This window comes from Callospermophilus lateralis, chromosome 7 (assembly GCF_048772815.1).
Source record: "Callospermophilus lateralis isolate mCalLat2 chromosome 7, mCalLat2.hap1, whole genome shotgun sequence".
NCBI lineage: Eukaryota > Metazoa > Chordata > Mammalia > Rodentia > Sciuridae > Callospermophilus > Callospermophilus lateralis.
In genome coordinates, this window is record NC_135311.1 from 116708925 (window position 1) to 116736491 (window position 27567).

Genomic DNA, 27567 nt, shown 5'->3' on the forward strand with positions numbered 1-27567 from the left:
TGGGCCACCAAAAGTCTCAGCCACGATTACCTCATTTGCTCCTCAAAGTAACACAAGGAGGCAGAGGGTATGGTTATACCCGTGGGAAAAAGAAGGAAACTGAGGCCCATTGATGTGTTCAACAGGTCCTGGCTGAGTTCCGTTGCCCGGGGTTTGGAGAGACAGGGCTCAGCTGGACAGTGTGTGCGTTTTTATAGGGGAGGCAGACGACAAGAAGAAAATACCAGCATCAGACAGAGATCAAGCACTACCAAAAAAAAAAAAAAATCACAAAATGCTCTACTAGGGGTAAGAGAGTGTCCCTCTGAGGAGCAGACAGTTGGCAGGAGGCCTGAATGACCAGAAGGGGCAGGCTATGTGCACATTTGGACCAAGAGCATCCCAAGCCGAAGGAAAGCAAAAGGGAGACACTGAGGTTGGGCAGGGTTTGGTCCAAAGTGGGCAGAGTGGGCAGAGTGGGCAGGCAAGGGCAGGTCCCCTGGGGACTGGGAGGTCAGGAGAGATGTTTGGCTTCTGCGCCAGGTGGGAGGGTTTAGGAGTGCTGGGCTAGACAGTTCTCCCAAGATGTCCAGCCTAATCCCCCAAAGCTGTGAATACGTTACCTTATGGAGCAAAAGGGATTTTGCAGACGCTGTCACGGATGGGGAGCTTGTCTTAGATCAGCCAGGTGGGTCCTGGATCATCACCAAGGTTCCCGTGGAAGGGAAGCAGGGGGGTCAGCGTCCGAGAAGGAGATGGGACCACAGAGTGGAGGTCCGAGTGAGGCAAGGAAGGGGCCACGAGCCAAGGAACGCGGAGGGCCTCTAGAAGGCGAGGAAAGCAAGGGAAGATCTTCCCCAGGTACCCAGAAGGACCTGCTGCCCTAAAAGTCCATGTCAGACGTGAAGCCACAGGTCAGTAAGAATAAGTTGTTTTAAGCCACCAAGTTCATGTTCATTTATTGCAGCTGCAGCAGGGAACAAATACAAGTGCTGCGACCTGACTTACAGAAAACCACTCTGGTTGCTGGGATCATCAGCTGGAGACCACCAAGGAGCCCCAGGCATGGCCCAGGCGGGGATGGCCGGAGAGGTAGATAATGGGAGATCTATGGGATCAGAGTGGGGCTGACCAGCAATCCTCCTGCCTCAGCCTCCCGAATCACTGGGGTTACAGGCGGGTGCCACTGTGCCTGTCGTGATCACCTCTCTATGAGATAGACAGACACATGTCACAAACGTGGTGTCTTCAGACAACACAAGCTTGTTGGCTTACGGTTCCAGAGGCGAGGAGTCTGAAATGGGTTGTAAGGGCTGTGTTCCTGTCAGAGGTGCTGACGAAGATCTGTTTCCTTGTTTTACCACCTTCGGGAGGCCACCTCCATTCCTCAGCTCGTGTCCCCCCGTCTCTGTCTCTTTCTGTGTCTCTCTCTGTCTCTGTGACCCTTTTTGCCTCTCTGTCTCTGTTTCTCTTTGACATTCTAGTTTCTGTGGGCCGGTGCCTCAGGCTGGAGGCCCAGGGACGTCCAAAGGCAGTGTGCCGGCAGAATTCCTTCTCGTTCATGGGAGGGTAGTCTTTTCTTTCTCTGAAGGCCTTCAAGTGGTTGGAGAAGGCTCATGTGCATCACCAAGGGCTTCATTTTATTGAAATTCTACTGATTTAGACTATCAGTACTTTCACCAGGTGCCGTGGCACATGCCTGTAATCCCGGCAACTTGGGAGGCTGAGGCAAGAGGATCACAAGTTTGAGGCGAGCCTCAGCAACTTAGTGAGACCCTATCTTGAAATAAAAAATAAAAAGGGCTGAGGATATGGTTCAGTGGTAAAGCACCCCTGGGTTTAAACCCCAGTACCAAAGAAAATAAATTAAAAAATAAAAATAAAAAGTACTTTCAGAAAAGTGTTTAGAATAATGTTTGTCCGCTGGCCCCCATAAATTCACACTTAAAATTAACCATCTCATGAGTCTTACGACTGGGCGTTGTTGTTGTCAGTTTATTGATTTACGTGTTCTCATCAGTTACACATGACAGCAGAATGCTCTTCGATTCCTTGCACACAAATGGAGCTGGAGTTTTCACTCCCCTGGTTGCCCCCAAAGTACGGTGGCACCATTCATGCTGTTGTTTTTTCATCTATTTGTGGGTGCAGAAGGGCACGCGGCCAGGAGCCCCTTGGGCTTGTCCACCGTTGAAGGCTGGGAGGAGGAGTGGGCAGACCCCAGAAGAGAGGAACGGGCCCTGGGGGGGTTCAGGAGCTGCACTGGGGGGGGCACCAGGTCTGGGGATGAGGAGGCTGTTGGTGACCTTCCCAGGGATGGCAGCAGACAGGCTGAGGGAGGGCAGAGGGTTCAACCAGGGTCCCCAGGAGCCCGAGTCCACCACGCGACACACCACCAGCCAGAAGGGAAGCCGTGGCCCGAGTCATGGGGCGCTACTGATGGAGGGGTCAGGAAACATCCCTCAGCATCCCGGGTCTCTGCCGAGATGGGCGGAAGGGAAGCAGCAGCCTGCGCCAAGAGCCACGGGAAGGACAGCGGCCAGGGGACCTGTGCAAAGGCCCTGAGAGAGCTTGGGAATCATCCAGGAACGGGAAGAGCCCAGTCAGCTGAGGCAGAGGGAGAGAAAGAGGGAGGGAGGGAGGCGGTATATGAAGCCGGAGGGAGGTGGCCTTATAAGGGATGGTGTTTGGACTGGACTCCAAGCGCGATGGAAAATCACCGGATGTCTGGGCAGGGAGCAAGTGAAAGGCTCCGCTTTATGGTCTTCACCGTGTGCGGGCTGCTGTGTGCGCTGTGTTGAGGGGGAGTGGGAGCAGGGGGCGAAGGGGTGCTGACAACCATCCAGGTAGGCAGCAAAGAGGGCTGCACCCCGCGGCAACCAGGGGAGATGGTTCAGGAAGGTGCTGGAGCTGGATCCGCTGGGTTTGCCAGTTGAGTGGTGGTCGTGGGGGTGAGAGAGACAAAAGAACGAAACAGCACCCCCCTCAGTTTCCTGCTCCATCAGGCTCCTTGCTGTTTACCAGGAGGGAACCTGAAGGGAGAGAGGTTCTGCATGGGGATCAGAAGGTAGTTTCAGGGATGGGGATGTAGCTCAGTCCAAGAGCACCTGTCTAGCATGTGCAAGGATCCTGGGGTCAGTTCTCAGCATTACCAAAAAATCAGTCTATCTATCTATCTATCTATCTATCTACTTATTTATTTATTTTAGGGCAGGAAGTTGGGTTTCTACTTTTTCTTATTTCCCCTCTTCTAGTACTGGGGACTGAACCCAGGAATGCTCCACCACTGAGCCACACCCCCAGCTTATTCATTTATTTTTTGTTTGGAGACAGGGTCTTGTGAAGTGCCCCAGGCTGGCCTGGAACTTGTGATCCTCCTGCCTCAGCCTCCCAAGTTGCTGGGATTATAGGTGGGCACTACACCCCGCCCAAACAGGAAATTGGAAGAGCTACTCTCATCGGTCCTGAGGGTGGGGGCTGGGTGGCCCAAGGAGCTTCTCTGGGGCCATCAGCCCCACACACCACAGGACACGTGGCACACGTGGCTGAGGACGTGCAGTGAGTGGTGCCACCTTCCGGGTGGCTGGGGCTTCTCCAGCAGAGCTCAGCACCCAGCAGACGGTGGCCGAGGGTGAGCTGCTGAGGCCAGGCGGGCGCGGGCATCACTGTCCAGCAGGTGGAATGCCCAGACTCTGAACTAGGAGCCAGGGGCAGGCCTGGGAGCAGAAGGGGGTTCTGGGGAGGGTCCGGGGGTCCAGCAGTTTGGGTGAGGCCACGAGGGCGTGGCCATGGGGGCGGGAGGCGGAGGTGGAGTTGGCGAGGTGACCGCCCTGCCTGGGAGGTCCCTGAGGGCTGGGGCACAGAGAACAGGTCTCCAAGTTGGTGTTCGAAGCTGCCACAAAGAGGACAGGGGCCCACGTCCTGTGCGAAGAAGAGGGCACTGCAGGGCACTGGGACGGGAGAGGGCAGAGGAGCAGGAGCCTGCAGGGGGGTAGCCAGGGCGGGGAGGGTGACGGGAGGCTGGCGCTGCACCCTCCAGGGGAGGACGAGTGATGTCTCTGACCGCGCTGGGCAAAGGGGACAGTGGCCCTGGTGTGCATCAGCCAACCCGAGCTTAGAGCCAGGTGTACGATGGTGCTGGCCTCCAGGGCCCACGGCAGGCCCTCAGGAAGGGAGGCTGGAGCAAAGAGAAAATGGAACCACCACCCGTCAGTTGTCACTGGAGCGCCTCGCACCCTCCTTCTGGGTCTTCTCTCCCAAGTCAGCCCTCGTGCACGTTGCCAGGAAGTCCTTCCGGAGCACAGCTCCAATCCTGCCTGCCCCCCACCGCCTCATAGACCCTCAGGGTTGCCGCTGCCCCTAAGGTTCAATGCCTGCTTTTTAGCTTGGTACAGAAGGTCTTCCTCCCTACTTTGGGCATCCTAAAGCCCCACGAAGCAGAACTGCTGATTGCTAGCTGGGTGCTGCCTGTGATCCCAGTGACTCGGGAGGCTGAGGCAGGAGGATTGCAAGTCTGAGACCAGACTAGCAATTTAGCAAGGCCCTAAGCAGCTCAGTGACAGCCTGTCTCAAAGTAAGTAAATAAATAGATAGATAAATAAATAAACAAATAAATAAATAAAAGGGCTGTGAATGTGGCTCAGCTGTTAAGAACCCCTGGGTTCAATCCTTAGTGAGAAAGAGAGAGAGAGACACAGAGAGAGAGAGACAGAGAGAGAGAGAGGCCTATAGTCCCAGCTACTGGGGAGGCTGAAATGGCAAAAAGACTGATTAGAGTCCAGTTGGAGACCAACTTGGGCAACACAGCAATACGCTGTCTTTTATATGTTTGTGTGTGTGTGTGTGTGTGTGTGTGTGAACATATATATCATACATATATAGAGACGTTTTATATACAGATGGGGGGAGAAAGACTTGTTGATGGAATTGGTGGATGAAGATGTCGTGCCTCCAGCTGCTGCCTCCACACCGTGTACATAAGGGCAGTAGCCAACATGCTGAGGAAGACTGAATGAGAATAGAGGAAAAGAACATGATTTTTTTTTTTTTTTTGGTAATGCTGGGAATTGAACCCAGAGACTCACGCTAAACAAGTGCTCTACCATGGAGCTAGAACCTGATTCTCGAGGGAGCCGTTGAGCTACTGGGTCATTCCTACATAAGTCCTTCTTGATGCATAAATAATACATAAATAAATAATATAAATACTATATCCTCTTTTGACTTGTTCTTCTATTGCTTGTAGTGGAAAGTGTCACGAGATGGTGAAAACGAAGATGGTAAATAGTTCTTGCCTGGCGAAGAATAACACAAAGTATTTATAAACTTGCTCATGTCCAGGAGCTGCTACTGTGGCCCGAGTCTGCTCACTTTTTATCTTCTAATGAGAGTGATGATCTAGGCTTCTCGTGGTGACAGTGATGTATGATACCATCGACGGACTACAGAGGGATGGTCCCGGCTGTCTGGGGTTCAGTTCACCAAGCGTTGCTTCAGCGTGTCCACCATGCTGGGATCATGAAGGAACTCACCCGGTAGGGGAAGAGACAAGCACCGGCCCACGAGGAGTGATGCGCAGTCTACCACTCAGGTCTGCCGGCCGACTCTCGAGAAGACTCCATAGAGCTGTTTTGAGAAGGGACAGGAAAAAATATTTCTAGGCAGAATCGACACAATCTGCAAAGTTTGGGCAACACAACGTTGTTGGGGAAAATGACGAGGCCTTTGGCATCATCTGAACTGGCCTGGCTACTTTATAGTCTCTTGACCTCTTGGAGGTTCAACATTCACATGTACAAAGAGAAAAAGGGGGGGGGGGGCGCTGGGCACGATGGCGCACATCTGGAATCTCAGCTTACTCGGAAGGCCGAGGCAGGGGGATTGCAAGTGTGAGGTCAGCCTGGGCAACTTAAGGAGACCTTATCTCAAAATAAAGATAAATAACTATATGAAAAGGTCTGGGGATGTAGTCTGATGGGAAGAGGTTCCCTGTGCTTCATCCCCAATAATGAAGAAAAAGAGAGAAAGGAAGAAGGAAAAGAAAATTGTTGCGAAACAATCAACCATCTATGCCAAACACAGTGGCATATATTAGATGCCCAAGAAATGCTCTTTGTTATCCACCCATTATGGTCACATGGTTCTAATTCCCTATCTTCTCTGACCCAGGTGGCTTTCTACGCTTTCTCACCCATTCCTGAGCCCAGTAGCGAGGCCCCCAACTCCCACAGACTTCTCCTCAGGCAGGAAACCCGAGCCCACTGCCTGGCCTAAGACAGCTTCTAGGGCTGAGTGGTTTGTGTTATTTCTTCTCTTCTCTCTCTCTCTCTCTCTCTCTCTCGCTCTCTCTCTTTTCCTTTAAATGCAACAAAATAAAACCAAACAAAAGCCCAGCGCCTGGCGTGGCTTGTCAGGGAGTTATGCAAGTGTGTAAAAAAATAAAATAAAATAAACATTGAGTTTTCGGCATTTGGGGCTGTTTGATTAGGCACAGAGCAGAGCCAAGAGCTGGTTAGACACCAGGGAGGCTCAGGGCAGAGGGAGAGGGAGGGGCCTGGAGGGGCCCTGGACCAACTCGGAAATGGCCATTCCCCTCCTGCAAACTTGGCAACACTCTGGCTCCCGGAGTCCAGACACTGGGCATCTGGGATCCTAGGGCTCCACTTTCTCTGGCAACCTACCATCCTGCTCCCTGCTCCCTGGCCATTCCACCCATTCCCCTGCCGTGGAAAAGGACCCTGAGCTCTTGGCTCAGCAGTCAGACCTCCCCCCTCCTCTCCAAGGAAGGAGATTCCACAGCCTGTCTTGATTACTCACCCCCACCCCACGCACAATCAGTGCATCTTTTCTGCTCCAGCTTGACTCCACTAAGGACAGTGTTAGCTCATTTTCCTTTCCCCAATCTGAAGTGAGGCTGGAGAACAGCTGTTTGCCACCCTAAGAAGTGAGTGTCCCTCCCTCCCTCTTCAGGCTCAACTTCAACATCATCTGGGTCACTGCAGGTGTCTGCAGCCCTTCAATGCTCATCCCACAAACATTTATAGAGTTCCTGCCATCCACCAGGCATTGCACACTTCATTTCACTGAACCTGCAAAATAGATGAGAACCTTGAGGCTCAGAGAGGTTAAGTACCTTAGGCATGGCCACACAGCTGGTAAGTGACCGAGTGGGGATTTGAATGTAGGTTGTATTCTGTAACTTCTGTCACTCTCCGGTATCAGAGTGTGGGAGTGTGGAGCCGTCCTGGTGGGTGCCCAGAGTCTTGGTATTTCTTTTGAACTCGAAAGATGCTTTGAAGATTATTTGATCCTGAAGGGAAGGAGGGTGTGGCCAGGAACACAAAGCTCTGTTGAGTCTATTCCTTGTCACTTTTCTGGTTCTTGATGGGGAAACTGGGGTTTGGCTAGGGATCAGGGCGCTCTTCAGATCCCCAGATGCTCTGAACCGCGGCGGGTGCCCAGGCTGTGGGATTCCCCCTGGTGTGGACACTGGTGCGGCCCGGGAGGGAGGAGACCGGGGCAGAGGGTCTGAGCCCGGCTTCAGAGAATTTGTTCCCGTGCCAGCCCTGCGCTCAGGGCGCAGCGCGCCAGCGTGGTGCTCGGGCGTGCGGGAGGGGGCTGCGGCTCCCGGCCCGGCGCTCCAGTCCATTTTTTCTTGCGGATCCCAGGAAGGGGGGCCGGCTCGGGGGTGGGACCGCGAAGGGGGGGATTCCCTCCCTCGTGCGAGCGGAGGACTGGCCCCTCTCCCGGCTGGGAGCTCCGGCCGAGCGGAGGCGCGACGGAGACACGAGCGCGGGGCGGAGAGCCCGGCGCGGCGAGCCGCAGTCGGGCTTTCGAGCCGAGAGCCGCGGAGAGCGGGGGCCACAGAGCCGCCCCGGGAGGGATGCGCCGGGTGGGGCGCTGGCCCCGGAGGGCGTGAGCCGCCCGCAGATTGAGCAACTTGGGAACGGGCGGGCGGAGCGCAGCCGAGCCGGGCGCCCCGGACAGTCCTGCGGCGGGCGGCTGAGCCGGCCGCGCCCTCGCCCCTCCCGGGCCTGCCCCCGCCGCGGCTGGCAGCGCCGAGGTGAGTCCCCGCTTCGCGGCTCGGTCCTCTCTCCCAGCGCCCCTTCCCCGGGACCTGGGGTGCCGCGGGCCCCCACTCGGGGCTTACCCTTCGGGCGGGGGAGACGGAGAACGGGGAGCCCCCTGGCTCTCTCGGGCATCCCTCGGAAGAAGGCACCTCCTGGACTCGCTCCCACGAACCCTGTCGCCCCGTCACCCCTCAGGCCAAGCGGGCAGCCCCGTCCGGTCGCTTCCTCGGGTCCTCCGCAACGCCCCGGCTTTCAGTCCTGAACTTCCAGGTCCACCAGCCCAGTCACACACCCTCCCCGCCCCGGGTGCTCTTGACCTGGGTCTCACTGCCTCGGGGTCCCCCTGTCCCAGGGCTCCTGGGGACCCCTATCCCATCCCACAGCCCGGGCCGGGGTCCAACGTGGCAGGCAACGTGCGCTTCGGCCCTGGGGGCGCAGGGAGGTGGCGCGACTCCCCGGCTCGCGCTGAGGGTCCGACGGTAGAGCCTGGGGGGGCAGAGCTGGGGGCCCTGTTCGTCTGGGGCTCCGAGGCGAGCAGGGATGACTTCTGGGTGCGGGTATTAGAGTCGGGGTTTCTTCTGAAACTGGCTCTTGAACTTGGATCTTGGGGGCAACCACCGGGGCTTCGGTCCGTCCCTCCTAGGGCACCTGTTGGGGCCTCTCGGGGATGGTGGAGAGGGAGGTGAAGGGGGGCCTGCAGGAGCCTCTCTCTGGTCCCTTGATTTGCGGGGCGGGAAAACGGCCCCAGCACCTGGTTCGGCTCTGGCGGACAAGCTAATCCCCGCAGGTTGGGCAGCGCGTACTCGTCCCGCCCCCCAAGCCCAGCAACTCGGCCCCCGCCGCTGCCCGCTCCGCAGCCCGAGCTGTCCAGCCCGCAGCCGCTCCTGGGAGGGCTAATGAGGAATTATCTGGATGGTTTACATTTTTGGGTCCGGATCGGCCCCGTCGGAGTACCAATTTATCCTGACAGCGCTGCAGGCAGGAAGGTGAAGTTATTCCAGCCCGCTGTCAGGACCGAGTCTCCGCCCAGCTCCGCCCCCAACGGTGTCCCCCTCCCCAACGCGCGGCCTCCCCTTCCGGATCCATCCCTCGGTCTCCCGCCAGCTCGGCCTCGGCCCCCAGCCCTTTCACCTGCTGCAGGTCCGGTCCCCAAGTAGGGAAGGGGGCACATTCCTCAGCGACCTTCGCAGCACCCAGCGGGCTCCCCGTTCTGGGTAGCCACGGAGACCCCAACCTCTCAGTGTGGCTTTTCCCTCTGCAAAATGGGATATAATTCTACCTCCCTCTTCCTTAGGGTGGAATAAATGAGGGCCTAGAGCATGTCAGGTGGCAGGAGGCACCCTCACCCCCACCCTGGCAGAGAGGAATGTCCTTCCCCACCCCAAGCCCCCACCAATGCCGGGCACCTTGAGCATCAGCAGTTCCCTTTCTTTCTGGGTAGAGAAAGGAGGCCCCGAGACTGCCTGTGCCATAGCCCAAGGCCCCCAGGACACCGGACAGCAGAACCATGATAGAGACAGGCGACTTAAATGAAAGTTGTCTGCTTCTGGCTCCACTCCCGCCCCAACCCATGGTGTCCTCCCTTCCTAGATGCATCTGTGGGGGGGGGGGGGCAGGATCTAGTCAGAGGGATGTGGAACCTCCAGGCAGAGACCTGTGGCCCCCTGGAGCTTGGCACCTGAGAATCTGTAGTCTAAGACAACCACAGATGTGTCATTGTACAGATGTGTCAATGTTACAATGTGCAACATTGAAAATCAGATTTCACCCAGGATCCTGAATGTTCTACTGCTCTTTCAAAATGCCTGAGGATCTGGTGATGTTGAGCCATCCTTTCTACCCATCAGCCCCCAGCTGGAGCCGAATGGCCTGTGCCCACTTGAGCTGGGTTTGTCCATGCCACATCCTGCTCTGCTCACATGCCTCACATGCCTCACTCCCATCCCCTGGTATAGATGTGTCCTTAGCTTCTTTGTGGGGTTGAAAATATTATATTTTTCTCCTAACAAAAAAAAGGGGGGGGCTTGGAACGCTTCTGATCCCAGAGGTGAGGGAAGCCAGTGCCACTTGCTCGGATGGAATTTGCATCTGGATCCCCCTCTTCATCTCCCAGCTGAGAGGTCCCTGGTGATTCCCGTGGGAGTGGGCAGAAGATCACTGCAGGCAGAGGCTAGGTGAGTGTGGCCAGGTCGAACCTGGAGGACCGGGGGTCAGGGAGGGGGCAGCCTTTGCTGAGCACTGACCCAGGCACGGTGTGGGCAGGCACAGAGCACAGAGAGGCATAGGGGGCCTTTTCTACCCCCAAGGACCCAAGGGACATGGATCACACTGTTAGGCCAATGTCTCACAGACCCAGGGTGGGACACCAAGCTTGTCTGATGCAGTGTTTGTCAAATGTAAGGACTGGCAGGATGGATCTGCCAGGGGTCCTCACAGCCCAGTCTGACCAGTGCTGTTAGAGGTAAATCCTGTCCCTCTGAGCAGCTACTTTAGTGCCCAGGCCATCAACCAGAGAGATCAATGCAAAGGTGTAAATCGCATGTCAAGGCTCTTGATCAAGGTTGGCATCGAGATGACACAGAAAATGTCGGTATGGCTTTTGTTGATATGGAGATTGATATTGATATGGAGACCTCCCTGTATGCCTGCCCCACTCAAAGCAGTGTCATATAGTAACTCATTTAAGGTGTCCAGAGGCAACTGTCTTGCAGATCAGGAAACAGGCTTAGGCCAGCTAAGCCAGGAGCACAGGGGAACAAGCTAGCCAGCCGCAGAGCCGGCATTCAAAGCGCTCTGTGCCCATGACCATCAAACTGTGTGCCCAGCCTCTGAGGCTGCGTACTGGGGACCGAAGACCCTAGTTTGGTAAACTGGACTGGGCATCCACACTCTGGGTGAAGGACGTGTGTAGCTGGAGCCGGGGAAGGTGGGAAGCCTTTGAAGGTCATGCAGGGGCTGGCATTTGGGGGTGGCTGGGGGCATCTCCGCTGGCTCCGGCCACAGCAGCAGGTGGGATCCATCAGCCCTGGTGTAAACACTTCTTCCAGGCAGCTTAACCACTTGAGTGTGTCTGGCCTTCAAAGCTAGTGGGAGAGGCCGAGGAGGGAGGTACTGAACTCCCTGGGGGGATAATGATTTATCTCCCGTGCAGGTGGGCTCTCCTGGGGCCTCTCCAAGAGGCCAGGGGGTAAACTGGGCACCCAGGAGATGAGAGGCGAAAGGATTTGGACAGGGGAGGAGGACACCTGCATGCCAGTACCTCAGGTTCCTCATCAGTAAGCCAAACTCAGTGACCTTCAGCCAGCTTGTGAAAGTCCTGACTATCCCCATCTCATAGATGAAAAGACCGAGGTTCAGAGAAGCTAACTGACTTTCCAAAGGTGACTAACCAGTGGACAGGAAGGCGATGCTTCCCGGGCATCCACAAGGCTTCCGCTGCTGCGGGCTGGGTGTTCCCTGTGTCCCCGTGTGAGCGTGGGCAGGTGTGCAGAAGTGTGAGGAGGCCGTGTGGGTGGGCCTCTGTGTGAGAGGGCAGACCCTGTAGGTGGGGAGCAGGGCTACCGCTCGAGGCTCAGATGCCCCACTTCCCAGACACATCTCACGAGGGAGGGCCCAGCTCCCCTGCCCCCATCACCCCAGCCTGCGGGTCCAGAGCCCTGGCTCTCGCGGGGCTGGGGGATTATCGCCATTCTCTGTGTCCCTGACCAGGGCGGGCATTGCTGCCTCTTTTATCCCCTCACAAAGGCCAGACCCGCCGGGCCTGCTGTGTCAGAGTTTCTGTGGCCTGGGGAAGCCTTACTTCCTTTTCTCCCGCCAAGCCGGGAGGGCCATCCAGAGTCTGCCAGCTTGCCGGGGGCCACTGCTCTAGCTCCAGGACAGGTGAAAGGCACACGGGTGACTCAGCACTGGGAAGAGAAGGCTGAGGGGCCACTCAGGGAAGGACAAGTAACAAGCTGCTACTGCAGCATGAGGTCTGTAGGGTAGACTTAAAGAAGGACTTCCAGTTAGAGCTGGCCAATAGTAGTCAGGGTGGGGCCAGCTGGTTCCCATTATTGAAAAATCATCATTAAGCCACAAATCTGGTTTGAGCGTTCACCATACTCCAGCTACCCAGGTAGCCAGCTCTGGTGTCAGGTTAGGGAATTCAGCAGGATAGGAAGAGGAGCAGATTTCTTCTCCCTGGTGCCAGGTGGGTAACTGGTGGTATCCAGAGGTTCTGGGTTCTCACCGTCTTCTGGGTAGGGAAACACATGGGGAGGTAGGAGACATGGAGCCCAGGGCTCCCGGGTACCACGACTAAACCCTTCTCTCTCCTTCCCCACAGGTTGTTTTGGGGGGTAACCCCTGCTGAAGTGACAGAGAGGACTCCCATGTGACACTCTGAGGTGGCTTTGAGGACCTCCATTTGGGCTGGTGGAGGCTTCCCAAGCCCTCTCCGTCCCCCGCTGAGATGATGGTGGATTTGGGTTCTGGCCCAGACCCGGGCCTCCTGCTGCTGACCCAGCCCCAGAGGCGTTAGCAAGAGCCCTGCGCTGTCCACCCCCCAACGACCACCCCTCCTGCGGGGGCCTGGAGCCGGCCAGTGAGCATGCGGCTTGGGCTGTGTGTGGTGGCCCTGGTTCTGAGCTGGCTGCACCTGGCGGTCGGCAGCCGGGGGATCAAGGGCAAGAGGCAGAGGCGGAGTGAGTACCGGGCCGGGGGCTGGGCCTTGGCCGTGGGAGGGGGTCCCGGGGTCTTGGGTAGTGGTGACCCTGCAGATCTCCCCTGGGTCGGTTCCAGGTCCGTGGCCTCGCAGCTGTTGGGTGGGTCTGTGGAGATCACCTGCTCCCTCCGCCCGCTCGCTGTCTGTGTTCCCCGGTGTAGACGCTGCTTTCTGGATTAACCCCTCTCTTGTGAGGATCCCTGTGTGACAGGGCACCAGCTGACAGGGCACCAGCTCTGTGGTGTCCATGGAGACACGGGTGGCGGGCAGCAGGCTGGGTCCCCCTCACCGGATCCCAGTCGGGGGCTCCTTGCTTCCTGTCATGGCTGAGGCGTGGTCCCTGGGGGACTCTGCGCCTCTGGGTAGTGGGCCACAAAGGGCTTCCCCCGCCCCACGAACAGGGCAGGGGGGAAGGTCACGAGACCCTGCCGTCCTGTGGCTTTTAAAGCAGGCCCAGTGGGACTGGGAGCGGTGGGGGAGACGGGAGGCCAGCAGGCTGGGCGCTGCCCTGGCAGCCTGGCACGGGGACAGCTCCACTGCCCCTGCTCTCATGGGGAGCCTCCATGTCAGATGTCACTGCGGGGCTGGGGAGCTAGCTCCGTTGGTAGAGAGCTTGCCTCGCGGGCACAAGGCCCTGAGCTCAACCACAAAAATAAAAAATAAAAGAAAGAAAGAAAGAAAGAGATGTCATTGGAACAAAAGGTTCTCAGCTTAAAAAGGAAAAGCAGATCTCTCTCTGTAGGATGCTGAGAAAGGTGAAGGGATGGGCCTGAGCCCACCCAGTCATGGGGGAACCCTCCTCAGGGTGACAGTGGCCAGAGCTCAGTAGAGGTCAAGATTAAGGTGTGGGACCCTCCCCTCCGCCAGGCATTCCCTGCCCTCTGCTTACCATCTCCTGTGACGGGGCTGTTATGTCATGGGAGTGGCATTATGTGACAGTGACCCATGCCAGGGAGTGGGCTGGGGGCTTCTGGACTCCCAAGGCCTCGTCTATTTCCACATACACCGTAGAGACGACACGCCCGCAGGCGGGAAGTCTTCCTGAAGTCTCTCCCAACTCCCTCTTGCTTCACTTTTTCCTTCAGATGGATGCCGCCCGCCAGGGGAGGCTGAAAGGCAGTAGAGTCTTGTTGGGTCCCGACGGGAGGATGGGAGCGGCCGAGGCCAGGACTCAGCCCAGGGAGGGAAGCTCAGAGAATTGGTGAAGCTGAAAATCCCTGGCTTAACAGACAATTAGAGCCGGTTAGGTTCAATCAGCAGCGGGCCTTGATTTCCCTCCCCTCTCCTCTGTTGTGGCCAGTATTTTGGACTCCACGGGCCAGATGTGGTTTAGTGGTTTATAATCAGTCTCCTCTATTTCCGAAATGAGAGAGAGAGAGAGAGAGAGAGAGAGAGAGAGAGAGAGAGAGACACACCAGCAATACTCATGGAATATGCACAAACGATTCTGCTTACGTTCACATGCAGGGACACATGTGAACCTAAACCAGGAGCCAAAAGACCTGGGTTCAAGTCTATTGGACCAAAAATACAAAAAAACAAAAAACAAAAAACAAACCATACTGGACTGAGCCTCAGTAAGGGCCTCTTGCTTCGGCCGTGGCTAATCTACTGCAGCAGTTCCCAGGTGCCCACTTTTGATACAGTGGCATCCGGCAGCCTCAGCAGCATGTAAACCAGTTTTTGTTACCAAATGGTGTGACAGACAACCTTGGTGGTGGGAGCCAAGGGTGGGGGAGGTGTGGAGAAAGACTGGGTGCAGTGAGGGTCCGGAATGAATCGGGGCTCGGGGAGATACAGGGTGTGCATTGTGAGGCAATGCTTGTCACTTAAGGGTCATAAGGATCACCATTGTAAAGCTGAAGTGTAATCCTACAGGAATATAGTAAGGCTCACATGAGATAGCAGCTATTTTGTTTTTTATTTTTGTTTTAGTGCTGCTGGGGAGGGAGTCCGCGAGGCAAATGCTCTACCGGTAGCTACACCCAGCCCTAGATATGCATTTTAAGCTCTTTGTAAAACAGCAAGCTCTGTGCAGAGGGATGCAGCGGTGGTTAAATAAACAGCGTGTGGACCATTTTGCCCTGGGCTTTCGGGGAGTGTTGGGAGGACGGAGACCAGACACCTGTGTGGGCTGCTCTCCACCATACAGAAGGGCACCAGGTTGTTTGGGGGCACAGAAGTGGGCTTGCTGTGTGTATATGAGCCTTAGGGCCATTGGGTGGGTCTGATGTCCCTTGACCACATGACAGCAGGCTGCCAGCAGCCACCCAATAGAGCTCTGATCCTGAGCCTTACACCAGCCAGTCAGCTTTGTGTCACTGTGACAAAATGCCCGACAAGAACAACTTAGAGGAGGGAAAGTTTCATTCGGCTCATGTTTTAGAGGCTCAGTCCATGGTGGGCTGAGTCCTGCGCTCTGGGCCTGTGGGGAGGTGGAGCCTCACGGTGGAGGAGAGCGGCTCAGGTGACAGCCAGGAGCCCAGAGAGGGGAAGGGGAGGGAGGGAAGACGCGCCCTCCAGGCCACGCCCCGGGGACCCTCCTCCTCCGGCCACGCCCACCTGCTCCAGTCACCTGGAGGTTCCGGCGGGAACACAGGCGCTTTTAGGGGCCATCTCACATCCAAACCGTAACAGCCATCTCTGGACCCAGAAATGCCTGACCGGAGCCCGAGGGAGGGTCCCCTGCTCGGAGGCGCAGGGAACTTGAGCCAGAACTTCTCTTTGGCTTATGAAGCCCTCGGGCAAGGGCTGCTCTTCCTCCCTCCTCAGGACCCCACCGACCCTCACCCGCTCCGAGTCCCCTTCCTGAGCCACCTGATCTGATCTCAGGGCCCCTCGGCCACTCCTGGCCCCGTTCCTCCCTGAGCCCCTGAAGCCCAGATGGTACCTTTCTGCCCCATTCACTGCCCTGCCTCCACCCGAGCTCGCGTCCCCTCCCACACTGACCAAGCTCAGGGCCTCTTCCCTGTGCCTTCCTGGGGTCATCCAGCAAGCGTCACTGAGAACTGGCAGAGCTGGCCCCCATCACAGAGAGGACTCTTGAGGGGCTCCCGGTGATGGGGAGGTGACCAGCAATCCAGCCTCCTGACTGCTGCGGCAGGAGGCAGCCCCCGGGCAGAGAGAGCCCCGAGGAACTGGGGGAGGCCCAGGGCGTTTGTTCCAGAAGAGAGAGCAGCGGGGAGTAGCAGGGAAATGATTTTAAAATGGGGTTCTGGGGGCCCCCAGGGTTTCACCTGGGCAGTTGTGCTCATATCTGCTTTTTTTTTTTTTTTCTTCTTTTTTCATTTTTGGCACTGAGGATTAAACCCAGGGGCACTTAACCATGGAGCCACATCCCCAACCCTTTTGGGCTTTTATTTTGGGACAGGGGTCTCACTAAGTTTCTTAATGCCTCACTAAGTTGCCAGGCTGGCCTTGAATTTGGGATCCTCCTGCCTCAGCCTCCCGAGTCACTGGGATTGCAGGCTTGCAACACCACTCCTGGCTCACATCTGGTTTTCATGCTGGGGGTCTTTGCTGTTGAGAAGAAGTGTTCCATTGGTGAAGCAGGAAGCCCAGAACCCCTTAGGCTAGAGGGACATGAGCTGAGGGTCCTAAGGAGATGATGCTGTGGACCTGGGCAGAGGTCAGATGATTTGAAGCTCTTTGTACTCATCAGGTGGAGGAGTTTGGACTTGCCCTGACTTGAGCTGTGGGTGAGGAGGAGCCACCGAGAGGTCTCAGTCTGGGGGCACATGGGCCAGCTGCGGTAGAGGCTGGAGAGGGGCTCCGGGCAGGCAAACAAGCTAAGCTATGAGGCAGTCTTGGCACAGGTGAGAAAAAGTCTAAGCTAAGTTCACGGTTAGTTAAAGAATCCCGAGGGCTTGGGTGTGGCTCAGTGGCAGAGCATTTGCCTGGCATTTGCCTAGGCCCTGGGTTCAATCCTCAGCGTGAGATAAAATAAAAAACCTCGGTCGGTATTCCCAGGGGGGGGACATCCCCAGGGCCTGTTGTCCATGCAGTAGCTGGTCCTGGGTGCCAGGAACAGATGCATCCCTGAGAAGGCTCCCTGCCTGCTCAGTCTACCTCTTCCAAGGCTGGGTCCACCCCACAACCAAGGCCAATGCTCCTCTGAGTCATGGCCAGTTCTCTCCATCCCCATGACCCCTGCCAGCTCCCCCTGAGTCCTGCATTCCTGTCCAATCCCACTCCCCATGTTTCAGGGGTTGCCTCTGAGATCCACGCACACACCGTGCCTCCCCTACCCTCCACCCCTAGGGCCCTGCTCCTTAGGAGTCTCACTGCTTGACTGGGCCTCCATTCAAAAATAAGAGGCTGTGCCCTCCAAAGCTCTTTCTAGTGGGAAAACAAGGCTTATTACCAGATAATAACAACATGAAGTGATCAAATAACGGGGACGTGGGAACACAGGAATACTCCATCCAGACTTGTGGGAGGTGAGATCTAGGAGGACTTCCTAGAGAAGGTGACTCTAATTCTGAGGCTTGTAGGAGTTTGTCAGGCTCAGGAGGAGGCAGTGTTCCAGACAGAAGGGCCATCTTGAGCAAAGGCACCGAGGTATGAAATAAGGTGACATGCCCAGAGAACAGAAATAGATATTGTTTAGGGAAACATTGAGAGGTCGAAGCTCATGATAATGATTTAGACTCCTCCAGGAGCTGGGTCTTCTTTCTGTCAATAATAAGGAACCATTGATGGATTTTAGGCAGGGCTGGGGCACCATGAGATTTCTGGTTTAAAGCAGATGCCTGGGGAGGAGGCCGTTGGGAGTTAGAAGAAGCAAAGACCTTGGGGGAGAAGGGACAGGGGGACAGAATCCATTCTTCAGGGAGGGGCAGGCTGAGACAGGACAGGACTCGGTATTGGCACCTGGGAAGTGTTGTGCACAAGGTTGACAGAGGCCGGTCCGATAAAGCTGTTTCCCACCCACGGATGTCAGTGCCTCTGAGCCTGTGCCCAGGCTGTTCCTCCCGTGGGGCGCACCCTCTTCCTGGTGCGGCCCAGGGGCCTCCTCCACCAGGGCTCCGTCACCACTGGCTGCCCTGCAGAGCCAGCCCTGCTTCCCAGGCCCTGGGGGACCTTCCTCTCTCTATCACCATGTCCCGGCCCCCAGCAGTCCTGGCACCTGTCAGGTTGCAGCAAGTGCCTGGGGAACAAGACCCCTGGAATTGAAGGCATCCCTCAAACATGTCTTCCTGGGACCCTGCATTGGAAGTCTTGTTCTCCATGTTGAACCCACTGATCCCTCCTCTCTGGCTCTGTCCCCTCCCTGCCCACATGTTTGCCCGTCAAGCTGAGAACACTTTTGGCTTTTATTCCCCTTATAAGCATCCCTTTCCCTCCCTGCCCATCGCTGAGCCCCCTCCCCTTTCTGAGCCTCAAACTCCCATGGAATTCGGATCCCTTAGTTCTTTGTCCCTTGTCCTTGACTTCAGTCCCTCATCACCTGATCTTTCTGTTGTTGTTTGTTTGTTCTCCCTCATGGTACTGAGGACCCAGGGCTCCACACATGCTAGGCAAGCACTGTACCACTAACCTACACCCCAGCCCTTTTTTTAAGTGTGACACAGGGTCCCACTAAGTTGCTGAGGCTGGCCTCAAACTGTGATCCGCCTGCCTCAGCCTCCTAAACAGCTGGGGGCACCGCACCCAGCCTGACCTCTGTATCTTGACCCTCCTGTAACCTCAGGTCTTCAATTCCATCAATTTTCTCTGCCTTTGAGTCTTGGAATCACATTCCACGCCCATTTCTTCTCTCCGTGTTGTCTCTCTCTATTATTATTATTATTATTATTATTATTACTAATACCAGGATGAACTCTGGGGTGCTTAACCACTGAGCCACATCCTCAGCCCCTTTTTTATATTGTATTTAGGGACAGGGTCTCGCTGAGGCCGGTCCTGAACTCACAGTCCTCCTGCCTCAGCCTCCTGAGCTGCTGGGATTATAGGCATGAGCCACTGAGCCCAGGTCCGACGCGAGCTCTTTCTATGCTCTCTGATTTTCAACCCTCTCCTTGCTTTATTCCCACCTCCTTCCCTCTGCTCATTCCTCAGCTCACTGTGGTCTGGCCAACATTCCCCCTCCATGAAACTGCCCTTCCTGACATTACCCAGTCAGTGGCCACTAGTGGTCACATCTCTAGGTTTGCTCCAGGCCTCACTAGCCTTGGCTACCCTCCAGCCCTGTGCCTGAAGAACTCTTCTTTTTCAACTTTTTTTTTTTTTTTTGTACCAGGGATTGAACCTAGGGTTGCTTGACCACTGAGCCACATCCCCAGCCTTTTAATTTTTTAAAAAAATTTTGAGATGGTTTCGCTAAGTTGCTGAGGCTGGCCTCAAACTTGCAATCCTCCTACCTCAGCCTCCCCAGTCTCTGGGATTTCAGGTGTGCACCACTGCATTTGACTTTCTGCTTGGTTTTTATCCTTACCCTCTGCATCTCCTCCTGCATTTCCAAGGGTTGCTTCTCAGCTTTCTGGAGCCCCTCTTCCTCTGCTTCTCTGTGGACTGCAGGTGTCACCAGGGGTCAGCCCCGGTCCCCTCCTCACCCACACACTCCCAGGGTGTTCACTACCAAGGGCAGTCTTCATCCCTCGCCCGCAGCCACTTCTAGAAAGAGATGGTGCACAGCCTCTCTGCCTCCTCACCCTTCTTTCACTCCTCTGCCATTGCCCTCCGCCCTCCACCAGAGTGGCCAGCACCCCCCACTGATTCCCCAGGTGACACCTCAGCAGCACTGGGCACGTCCACACCTCGTCCTTCCATGGAGGGCGCGCTTCCCCTCGGTCTCCGAGGTGCAATATGCTTCTCAGTGTCTGCTGCCCCCTTCTCAACCTCTTGGGGGGACCTTCTTTCTTCTGTCCTGCTCTTAAATGTCAGGCTCCTCTTCCTGCTCTGTAGATGCCTTTGGTGACTGTGTTCACTTTAAGGACTCCATTTCCAGGCCCCTGTGTGCAGCTGGCTCACTCCCCTGGGTGCCCCACAGCGGCCACACCTGGCCACACCTAGAGCCTAAGTTCTCACCATGTCACCCCCCCAAAAACCCTGCTCCTCTTCCTGGGGCCCCCGTCTCAGCAGAGGCCCAACAGCTGTCCCCTGACATGGGCCCCACATCTCCAGGTCACCTTGACCTGTGCTGTGCCCTGTCCCTGGTCTTCCCACACAACCCTTCCCCTGGTCCTCGATCCTTTCCTCCCTCTTGGCTCAGCCCCAGCTCTTCTCCCTGAGTCCTCACCTGGCATCTCCCCCTTGCCCTTGGCCGTCCTTCAACCCGTCCTCCCGGCTGCAGAGGGGTCTTTCTGACACGAAGCCCCAGCCTGCCCCCTGTTCCAGCGCCCTGCTGGTTCCTCCTGGCCTCTAGGACAGCTCGGGCTGGAGGCCGTCCTCTCTGGCCCCGGCTTCGCCCCTCGGCATCCTGTCTGAAGTCTCCTGCTTCCCTGTGCTGAGGAGGCCACGCTCTCCCTGCCCTGCCCCTGAGGGCGCTAAAGAAGGGTTGGGGTGGAGCTGGGGGAGAGCGCTTGCCAGCACACCACGGGGGAAAAATGCACGTAGGGCATTGCTGCCGGTGGAATGAGTGGCAGGCAGTGGGACTCTGAGGAGACTCTGTCCTCAACGGAGGAGGCAGGAAGGGATCAATGAGTCTGGTAAGGTCCCTCCAGAGGACGGCCAGGAGGACCACTAGTGGTCACATCTCTAGACAGAAGCCCAGAGGGAACATTCATTTCAACAAGGATTTAAGTAAAAACAATGAGTAAGGGGGGCTTTAACATCTTGGAAGGGGAAGCGGTACCTCGAATCTTCAAGGACATAAAAAGGCCCAGAGTAGAAAAATAATCCCAAACAATTCTAAATCAACAAGAAGGATGGTAAATTTTAAATTTTATTCATGAAAGAGTAACATCGGCTTGCCTGATGTGGTGGCGCACGCCTCTCCTGCCAGTGACACGGGAGGCTGAGACAGGAGGATCACAAGTTCAAGGCCAGCTTCAGCAACCTAACAGGCCCCTGATTCAAAAAATAAAAAGGTCTTAGGATGCAGCTCAGTGATAGAGCACCCCTGGGATCTATCCCCAGTGACACACACACACACACACACACACACACACACACACACACATAATAATAATAACATTGACTCTGTACAAATAAATTGCATATTTCAAAAATAATCACCCTAGCCACACTTGCAGTTCCTCTGCTCCCTCCTGTTGCCCCACACCTGCCTTTTATATGTGTGGTTCCCTCTGTCTGGAACTCATTCTGGCTGAGGAATCCGGCTGGAGAACTTGAACCTTTTCATGTCCTCATCTGTGACAATGAGGATGGGAGATAATAACAGCACCCATCTGCGGGGCGGGGGGGCAGCGGGTGTTGACGGGGTGAAATGAGGTGGTGCTTGTCAAGCCCTGAGGAGCCGTCCTTGTCCTGACATCAGTGTCACACTTAGCGACACACGGCTCAGTGATGCCCGCGGTGGTCTTCGTCTCCCCTCCCCCTCTGCCTGCCTCCCTGCGTCTTACTTGCTCTCCTGTTCTGAAATCAGGAGTCGTCCCTGCAGCCTGTACTCCTCCCAGGAGTCCCCAGGGTGGACACCCTCACCTCCCTTTCTCTGGGGTGGGAAGGGAGGCACAGGATCCAGTATTTGGCCTGGGCTCACAGTTGGAGACGTAGGCCTGAGGTCCGGCTGGGTCTGCAGCCTGAGCTCTGGGTCCATGCTGCGGAGCTCCCTCCTGCCGTCTCTATTCTGATTTTTCCAGCTCTGGCTCCAGGTGTATCGACAGCTTCTTGCTGCTTGACTTCTCCAAAGTGGCTTATAACTACTCTCCTTCCTTCTCCACTCGATTCTCTTCCCTTGGGCCTCTTTTAGTGATATACCCCACAGTTCACCTGCACCCTAGGCCAGAATCACCCAGGCTCCTGGCCGCTCCTCTCTGCTAAGCATGTCTCCTCTGTCTGCACTACCCACAGTTTTGTTTAAGGCTTTCTTACTTTCTCACCTAGAGGAATAGAGTCAGCTCCACCCAAATATTCCTTTGGTCTCTGACCTCCACCCTGGTTCCCAGTTGAATCTTCACAATATGTAAACTGGACCAGTTATGTCCAATGCAAATTGGATCTCACTACTGATTCATTTTCCCATGGATCCCTGTTGTCCAAGCAGTTCTGAAGAGGTCCCAAGAAAGACTCTTCAAAATAAATGGTTTGTGGCCAAAATGTTGGGGAAACGCAGCTTCCTCTGTCCCTCTCTTAGAGGCTCTGCATGGAGAGTGTCATAGAGTTTGCAAAAAGTCTCACTGTAACAAATCCTGTTTGCATTTGTTTGACCCACGGGATCCTGGTCTTACCTGTTACAGTAGCCTTTTCTCCAAGTCTTCCTGTTAACATTTAGGGGAATCTCCTTCCAAGGAATACTCTTTGGAAAATGCTACCTGGCAGGATCAAGTTCAAGTTTGTGATATGTAGATAGGATATCTTATCTTTCACTACCTCCCCTCACCTCCACCCCCAATTATCTGCAGTTCCCCTCTGTGGTATTTTACCTCTGTGGTCCTACTCCTTCTAGAACCTTATCTCCATTTTCCAGAAGGAAAGCTCTCTACACTTTATGTGAATCCTTCCCCTTTCTTTCTGAGTCCACTATTGCTTGGCTTTGTGGCTGTCAGCATTTGCCTGTCTGTGGGTGTCTGCTCCACTGAAAGGCCAAGTTCCCTGCCTAGCTCACCTGCCTCCCTGTCCCCAGGGCTCACCCTGTGCGTGTTGCATGGAAGGGGCTTAGTGAGTGTTGGTTGGCCCAAGGAACAAGATCAAAGCTTGGAGACTCAGCGCTGCACCTAGAAGTCACTCTGCCTCTCAGGATGGTTCTAAGACAGGATTTTTCAATCTCGACACCACCGACATTTTGAATCAAATAATTATTTGCTGCCAGGAGTAGTGGCACATGCCTGTAATCCCAGCGGCTCAGGAGATTGAGGCAGGGGGATCGCAAGTTCAAAGCCAGCCTCAGCAATGGCGAGGCGCTAAGCAACTCAGTGAGACCCTGTCTCTGAATAAAATACAGAATAGGGCTGGAGATGTGGCTCGGCGGTTGAGTGCCCCTGAGTTCCATCCCTGGTGTCCCCTCTCATATAATAATTATTTGCTGAAGAGGGCCACACCATGCCTTGGAGGGTGCTTAGCAGCATCCCTGGTCTCTATCCACTTGATGTCAGGGCAACCCACCTCTGCAGTTGTGAGGGTCAAAGCTGTCCCTAGACATTACCAACGGTCCCCTGGGAAGCCAGATCGTCCCTGGTTGAGACCACTGTTGTAGACATAGGTTATTTTAGTCGTCTTTCTGTCTCTAGGGAGATGGTCCTTTTCTCTGATAGCTTGATGCATTACCTGTCTTGTCCTTAAAACTCAGTCAGGGGAGTAAAAACCGTCCTTCTGAACTTGAGGCTGGACTTTTCCTCTTTATGGGGAGTCAGGGCAGGTTCTGGGAAGTGGGCTGCTTCAGCTGCTTCTCTGGTGGTGGGACAGCAAGCCTAGCAGGGTGAACTTGTGTCTGGAGCTTGGGGGGCACGTCGGGTCTTGGGAGCCCTAACTCCAGGCGTCCACGCTCTTTCCCTGGCGAGAGGATTCTGGGGGTGTTCATAAAACACCTGCCCGCCTGGCTGTTTCCTGAGCACATTCCATCTGCAGAATGATCCCTGCCTACTCTCCTCCTGTCCTGGTGGGAGTCTGGAAGGATGGGGCTCGGGCTTTCTCCTTCAGCGTCCCCTCATGCCCGCCCGCCCTGCCCTTGCAGTCAGCGCTGAGGGGAGTCAGGCCTGTGCCAAAGGCTGTGAGCTCTGCTCCGAGGTCAACGGCTGCCTCAAGTGCTCGCCCAAGCTCTTCATCCTGCTGGAGAGGAACGACATTCGCCAGGTGGGCGTCTGCTTGCCGTCCTGCCCACCCGGATACTTTGACGCCCGCAACCCTGAGATGAACAAGTGCATCAGTGAGTGTCGGTGCTGGAGCGGGGGTGCCACCGGCCCTGGGTGCCGGAAAGGGTGCTTTGAGCTGTTGGTGGTTGGTGAGAGGAGTGGAGGGGACACTGGTGAGAGCAGACGAGGCTCTCGATTCAGGTGTCCGGCTGCCAGCCAGACATGGCCCCAGCTATCCCACCTGCACTCCCAACTCCTTGTCCAGACCCAGGCCCCATTCTCCCTGACGCCTGCACCTGCCTGTGCTCTCAGGTCAGTTCAGGGTCCCAGCGCATCGCCCGAGCCACAGACCTGGCAGCCAGCCTCCCGCCTGTGCTGCCCCCATCCACCCAGTAACCAGATGCTGGCTGCTCCCTTCCTTCCTCATGGCCACGCTCTCTGCCTGGCTCCCAGCCTGGTCCAGGGTCTCTCCCCTGGACCCCTGCACTCCTTGTCCATCTGGGCTCCAGGCTGTATGGTTCCCCCCCCCCCCCGCCTTCCCTCTTCACCACAGCCAGAAAGACCTTCCAAGACATCCGGCCTATGGCTTCCCACTTCTGCTCGAAAACCACCGTTGGCACCACACTGACCACCAAGCAATCTAAGTGTGGCGGCCCCACCCTTTCACTCTCTTCTCGCTCTGGTCTTCCAACCCTGCTTTTCCATACCAACCACGGCTCTCCCTGCTCCAAGGTCTGGGCTCCATTCCATCTCTGTAACTGCAGCTGCAACATGCTGAGGACACTCAGCACACCGGGTGAACAGTGGCTGTGTCCCTCCCATCTCTTCACATTGTCCCACCTCATGTCAGTTGATCCTTTGACCTTTTCAGGGAAGCAGGGCCATGGGGATGGTACCCTTTTTATAGCGGATAACTTAGAGACTCGGAGGGGAAATGTCTGGCCTGAGCTCCGCCAACTGGGTTCTGATCTCAGCCCTGCTGTTTATGCGTTGCGTGATCTTGGGCATGTCTCAGCCTCCCTCATCTTTAAAATGGGAGTACTAGCTCCCCCCCCCCGCCTCTGCGTTTGATCCTTGGGAGAGGGGCTCCTGGCTGGGCTGGCTTCTGGGAAACTGGAAGCCTGGGCCTCGGGCTCCAGAGACTGGGAGGGGAGAGATTGTGAAAGGGCTGCCTGTTCCCAGCCAAGCCCTGCAGAGCCATCCTCCCTAGCAAGGAAAGAGCTGGCAAGAGGGGGCAGGGAGGGACCCAGGAGTCCAACCAAGGTGGTTCCTGGAACTTGGCCTTGCACAGGGAGAGGAATTTGCCCTGGGATTGCTCCTGCTCCTCCGAACAGATTCCTTCTGCCCAGGGCAGGAGAACAAGGTTGGGATGCCGTGGATGCCCAGCGGTGGAGGAGGGAGTCCCGACAGCAGTCTCCAGGGGTCGTCCCACTCCTCAGCTCCACCCTGGGTAGAGGGCCCTCTGGGAAACACTCTTCCCACAATCCCCACCAGGCACAGAGGGTCCCCCCACTCCTTCTCTAAAACCAGCTCTTGTGGGCCTTACCTTGGGTTCCAGGGCTTGAGCCTGGGTTTGGCTTTGGGTTGGCTGATGGAGGGGAGAGTCCCAACCAGCCCTCAAGAGTGGTCACTTCAGACTCTTCCCCCCGATCTGCCCTCATCCCTGCTTCCACTCCTCTCCCAAGCTTCCTCTGAGATCACAGTGGTAGGCCAAGGTTCTGGCCTTCATGTGGGTGAGTGTGGGTGGGTGGGCTTTGGGGCTGGGGATGAGGGGAAGGGCCTGTTCCCGGCTGGGCCAGAGACCCCGACTCTGGTGCTGTCCACAGAATGCAAGATTGAGCACTGCGAGGCCTGCTTCAGCCACAACTTCTGCACCAGGTGTCAGGAGGGCTTGTACTTGCACAAGGGCCGCTGCTATCCGGCCTGTCCAGAGGGCTCCATCGCTGTCAATGGCACCACGGAGTGCAGCAGTCCTGGTAAGCCGCGATGGGTGCAGCACAGCCTCCAGGACCCCAGGTGAAGTGAATGGCAGGGCAGGGTCTGGCCAGGGATCATGTGTCCTGGGAGCGCTGTGCAGAGAAAGCTTATCCCCCCACACTCCCTACTGGGGCTTCCCCGAGGCCCTTCTACCCTCTGGACTAAAGATGCTCTGTCCTGAGGCCCAGGTCAGGGACAGGTGGATGAGGTTGTCCTGTTCTGGTCCAGGGGAGAAGCCCCCCATATTTCCTTCTCCTCCTTTTCCCTCTCTTCCTACCAGCACAATGTGAAATGAGCGAGTGGTCCCCTTGGGGTCCCTGCTCCAAAAAGAAGAAGCTCTGTGGTTTCCGGAAGGGCTCTGAGGAGCGGACGCGCAGGGTGCTTCACGCCCCTGGGGGGGACCACGCCGCCTGCGCTGACACCAAGGAGACCCGGAGGTGCACAGTGCGGAGGACGCCGTGTCCTGAGGGTGAGCCGCAACCTCTGCCTCCCCTGGTTCAGTCACCTCTGTGTCCTGCCTGGTGTCCAGGGCAAGGCCAGATGGAGAATGCTCAACTCGAGGCCCTATGCCATCCAGACTGGGGGCCATTTCCTGGCGGAAGGCAGTGCCCCAGGATGCTGTGGCAGGAACGGGGAGCTTCTGTGGTCACTGTTCCTGCAGTTCCCCATTTCTTCTGGGTGTTCATGTTAGAAGGGCCTTCAGGGGTCAGATAGCCAGAGGGCTAAGCCCCAGAGACTTACCGTGATTCAAACAAGGCCACGTAGCCTACGTGGTAATGAGGTGGCTGCTGCTCCTGGCCTGGCCCCGGAGGTACCCAGTGAGGGGCAGGGGTGGGGACTGTCTTGCCTGTGCGGAGACTGGGAGACTGCACCCAACACATGGAGAAGCTAGGTGCACTGGGATCCGAGGTCTGAGGAGGGCACCAGCATGTACTGAGGGTAGGGGACCTGCTCTTAGTCCTTATGCTGCGGGTTCTCTGAAGTGTCAGCTGATAGAGGAGTCACTGGGCTTCCCGTCCCAGGCTTTTCGTCACTCCCCTCCTGGGACTCTTGAGCACATCCTCTGTTGATTTTTCCTGCCGTGGGGTTTGTTGCAGGGCAGAAGAGGAGGAAGCAGGGCCAGGGCCGTCGAGAGAATACCAACAGGAACCTGGCCAGGAAGGAGGGCAAGGAGGTGGGCTCCGGCTCCCGGAGACGCAAGGGGCAGCAGCAGCACCAGCAGCAGCCCGGGACAGTGGGGCCATTCACATCTGTGGGGCCCACATAGGCACAGCGTCCAGATACCAGGCCTGCGCAGAGGGGCCCAGAACTGTTCTGCTTGATGAAAGCTTTCCAGAACTGGATCATCGGAGGCAGTGCACGCGTGTGCACGCACACACACACACACACACACACACACACACACACGCGCGCGCACACACACCCGAGGCCACCAGAAGACGCTTTCATCCTTTGGCCTGGCGGTACACACTCGGTTTAAGATGTGCCCAGTGGACAAGTCAGAACATTTCCCAGCATCCAAACCCCAACCTTGCAGAGTGGAACCTTCGGGAGAAGCTGCTGGGATCGCATCTGCCAAGAGTGGCGGACAGGGCCAAAGCTGGAGGACCGCAGGGCGATGCTGCCTCCCACCCCATTCAGCATTCCCGCCGTGGGACCTTATTGTTGGAGACTTATTGTTACACAGCCATGATACCTATCAGGGCTGACCTGACTCGGAAAACTGCTTAAAGGTTTATTTCAAATTAAAAAACAAAACAAACAAACAAACAAAACCCAGCAGTAGTCACTGGTACCATGTTCCTCTTCAGGGTCTGAGGATCGGGAGGTCCACATGGGAGCAAGAAGGGTCAGGGTCAAAGTTCAGAGGCCCCTAATGGCCTCTGTGACAAAGGATCCAGAGCAGGAAAAGAAATCCAGGACTCTAGGA

The 27567-nt window shown here is 56.3% G+C and overlaps 1 protein-coding gene across 1 annotated transcript; it reads left to right on the forward strand.

Moving 5' to 3' along the window:
* Nucleotides 1-12636: 12636 nt before the first annotated feature.
* On the forward strand, nt 12637-26904 carry Rspo1 (R-spondin 1). Its single transcript, XM_076862945.2, has 5 exons — nt 12637-12730; nt 23543-23734; nt 25487-25636; nt 25918-26106; nt 26735-26904. Exons 1-5 carry the CDS (start codon nt 12637-12639, stop codon nt 26902-26904), a joined length of 795 nt encoding a protein of 264 aa, XP_076719060.1.
* The last annotated feature ends 663 nt before the right edge of the window (nt 26905-27567 follow it).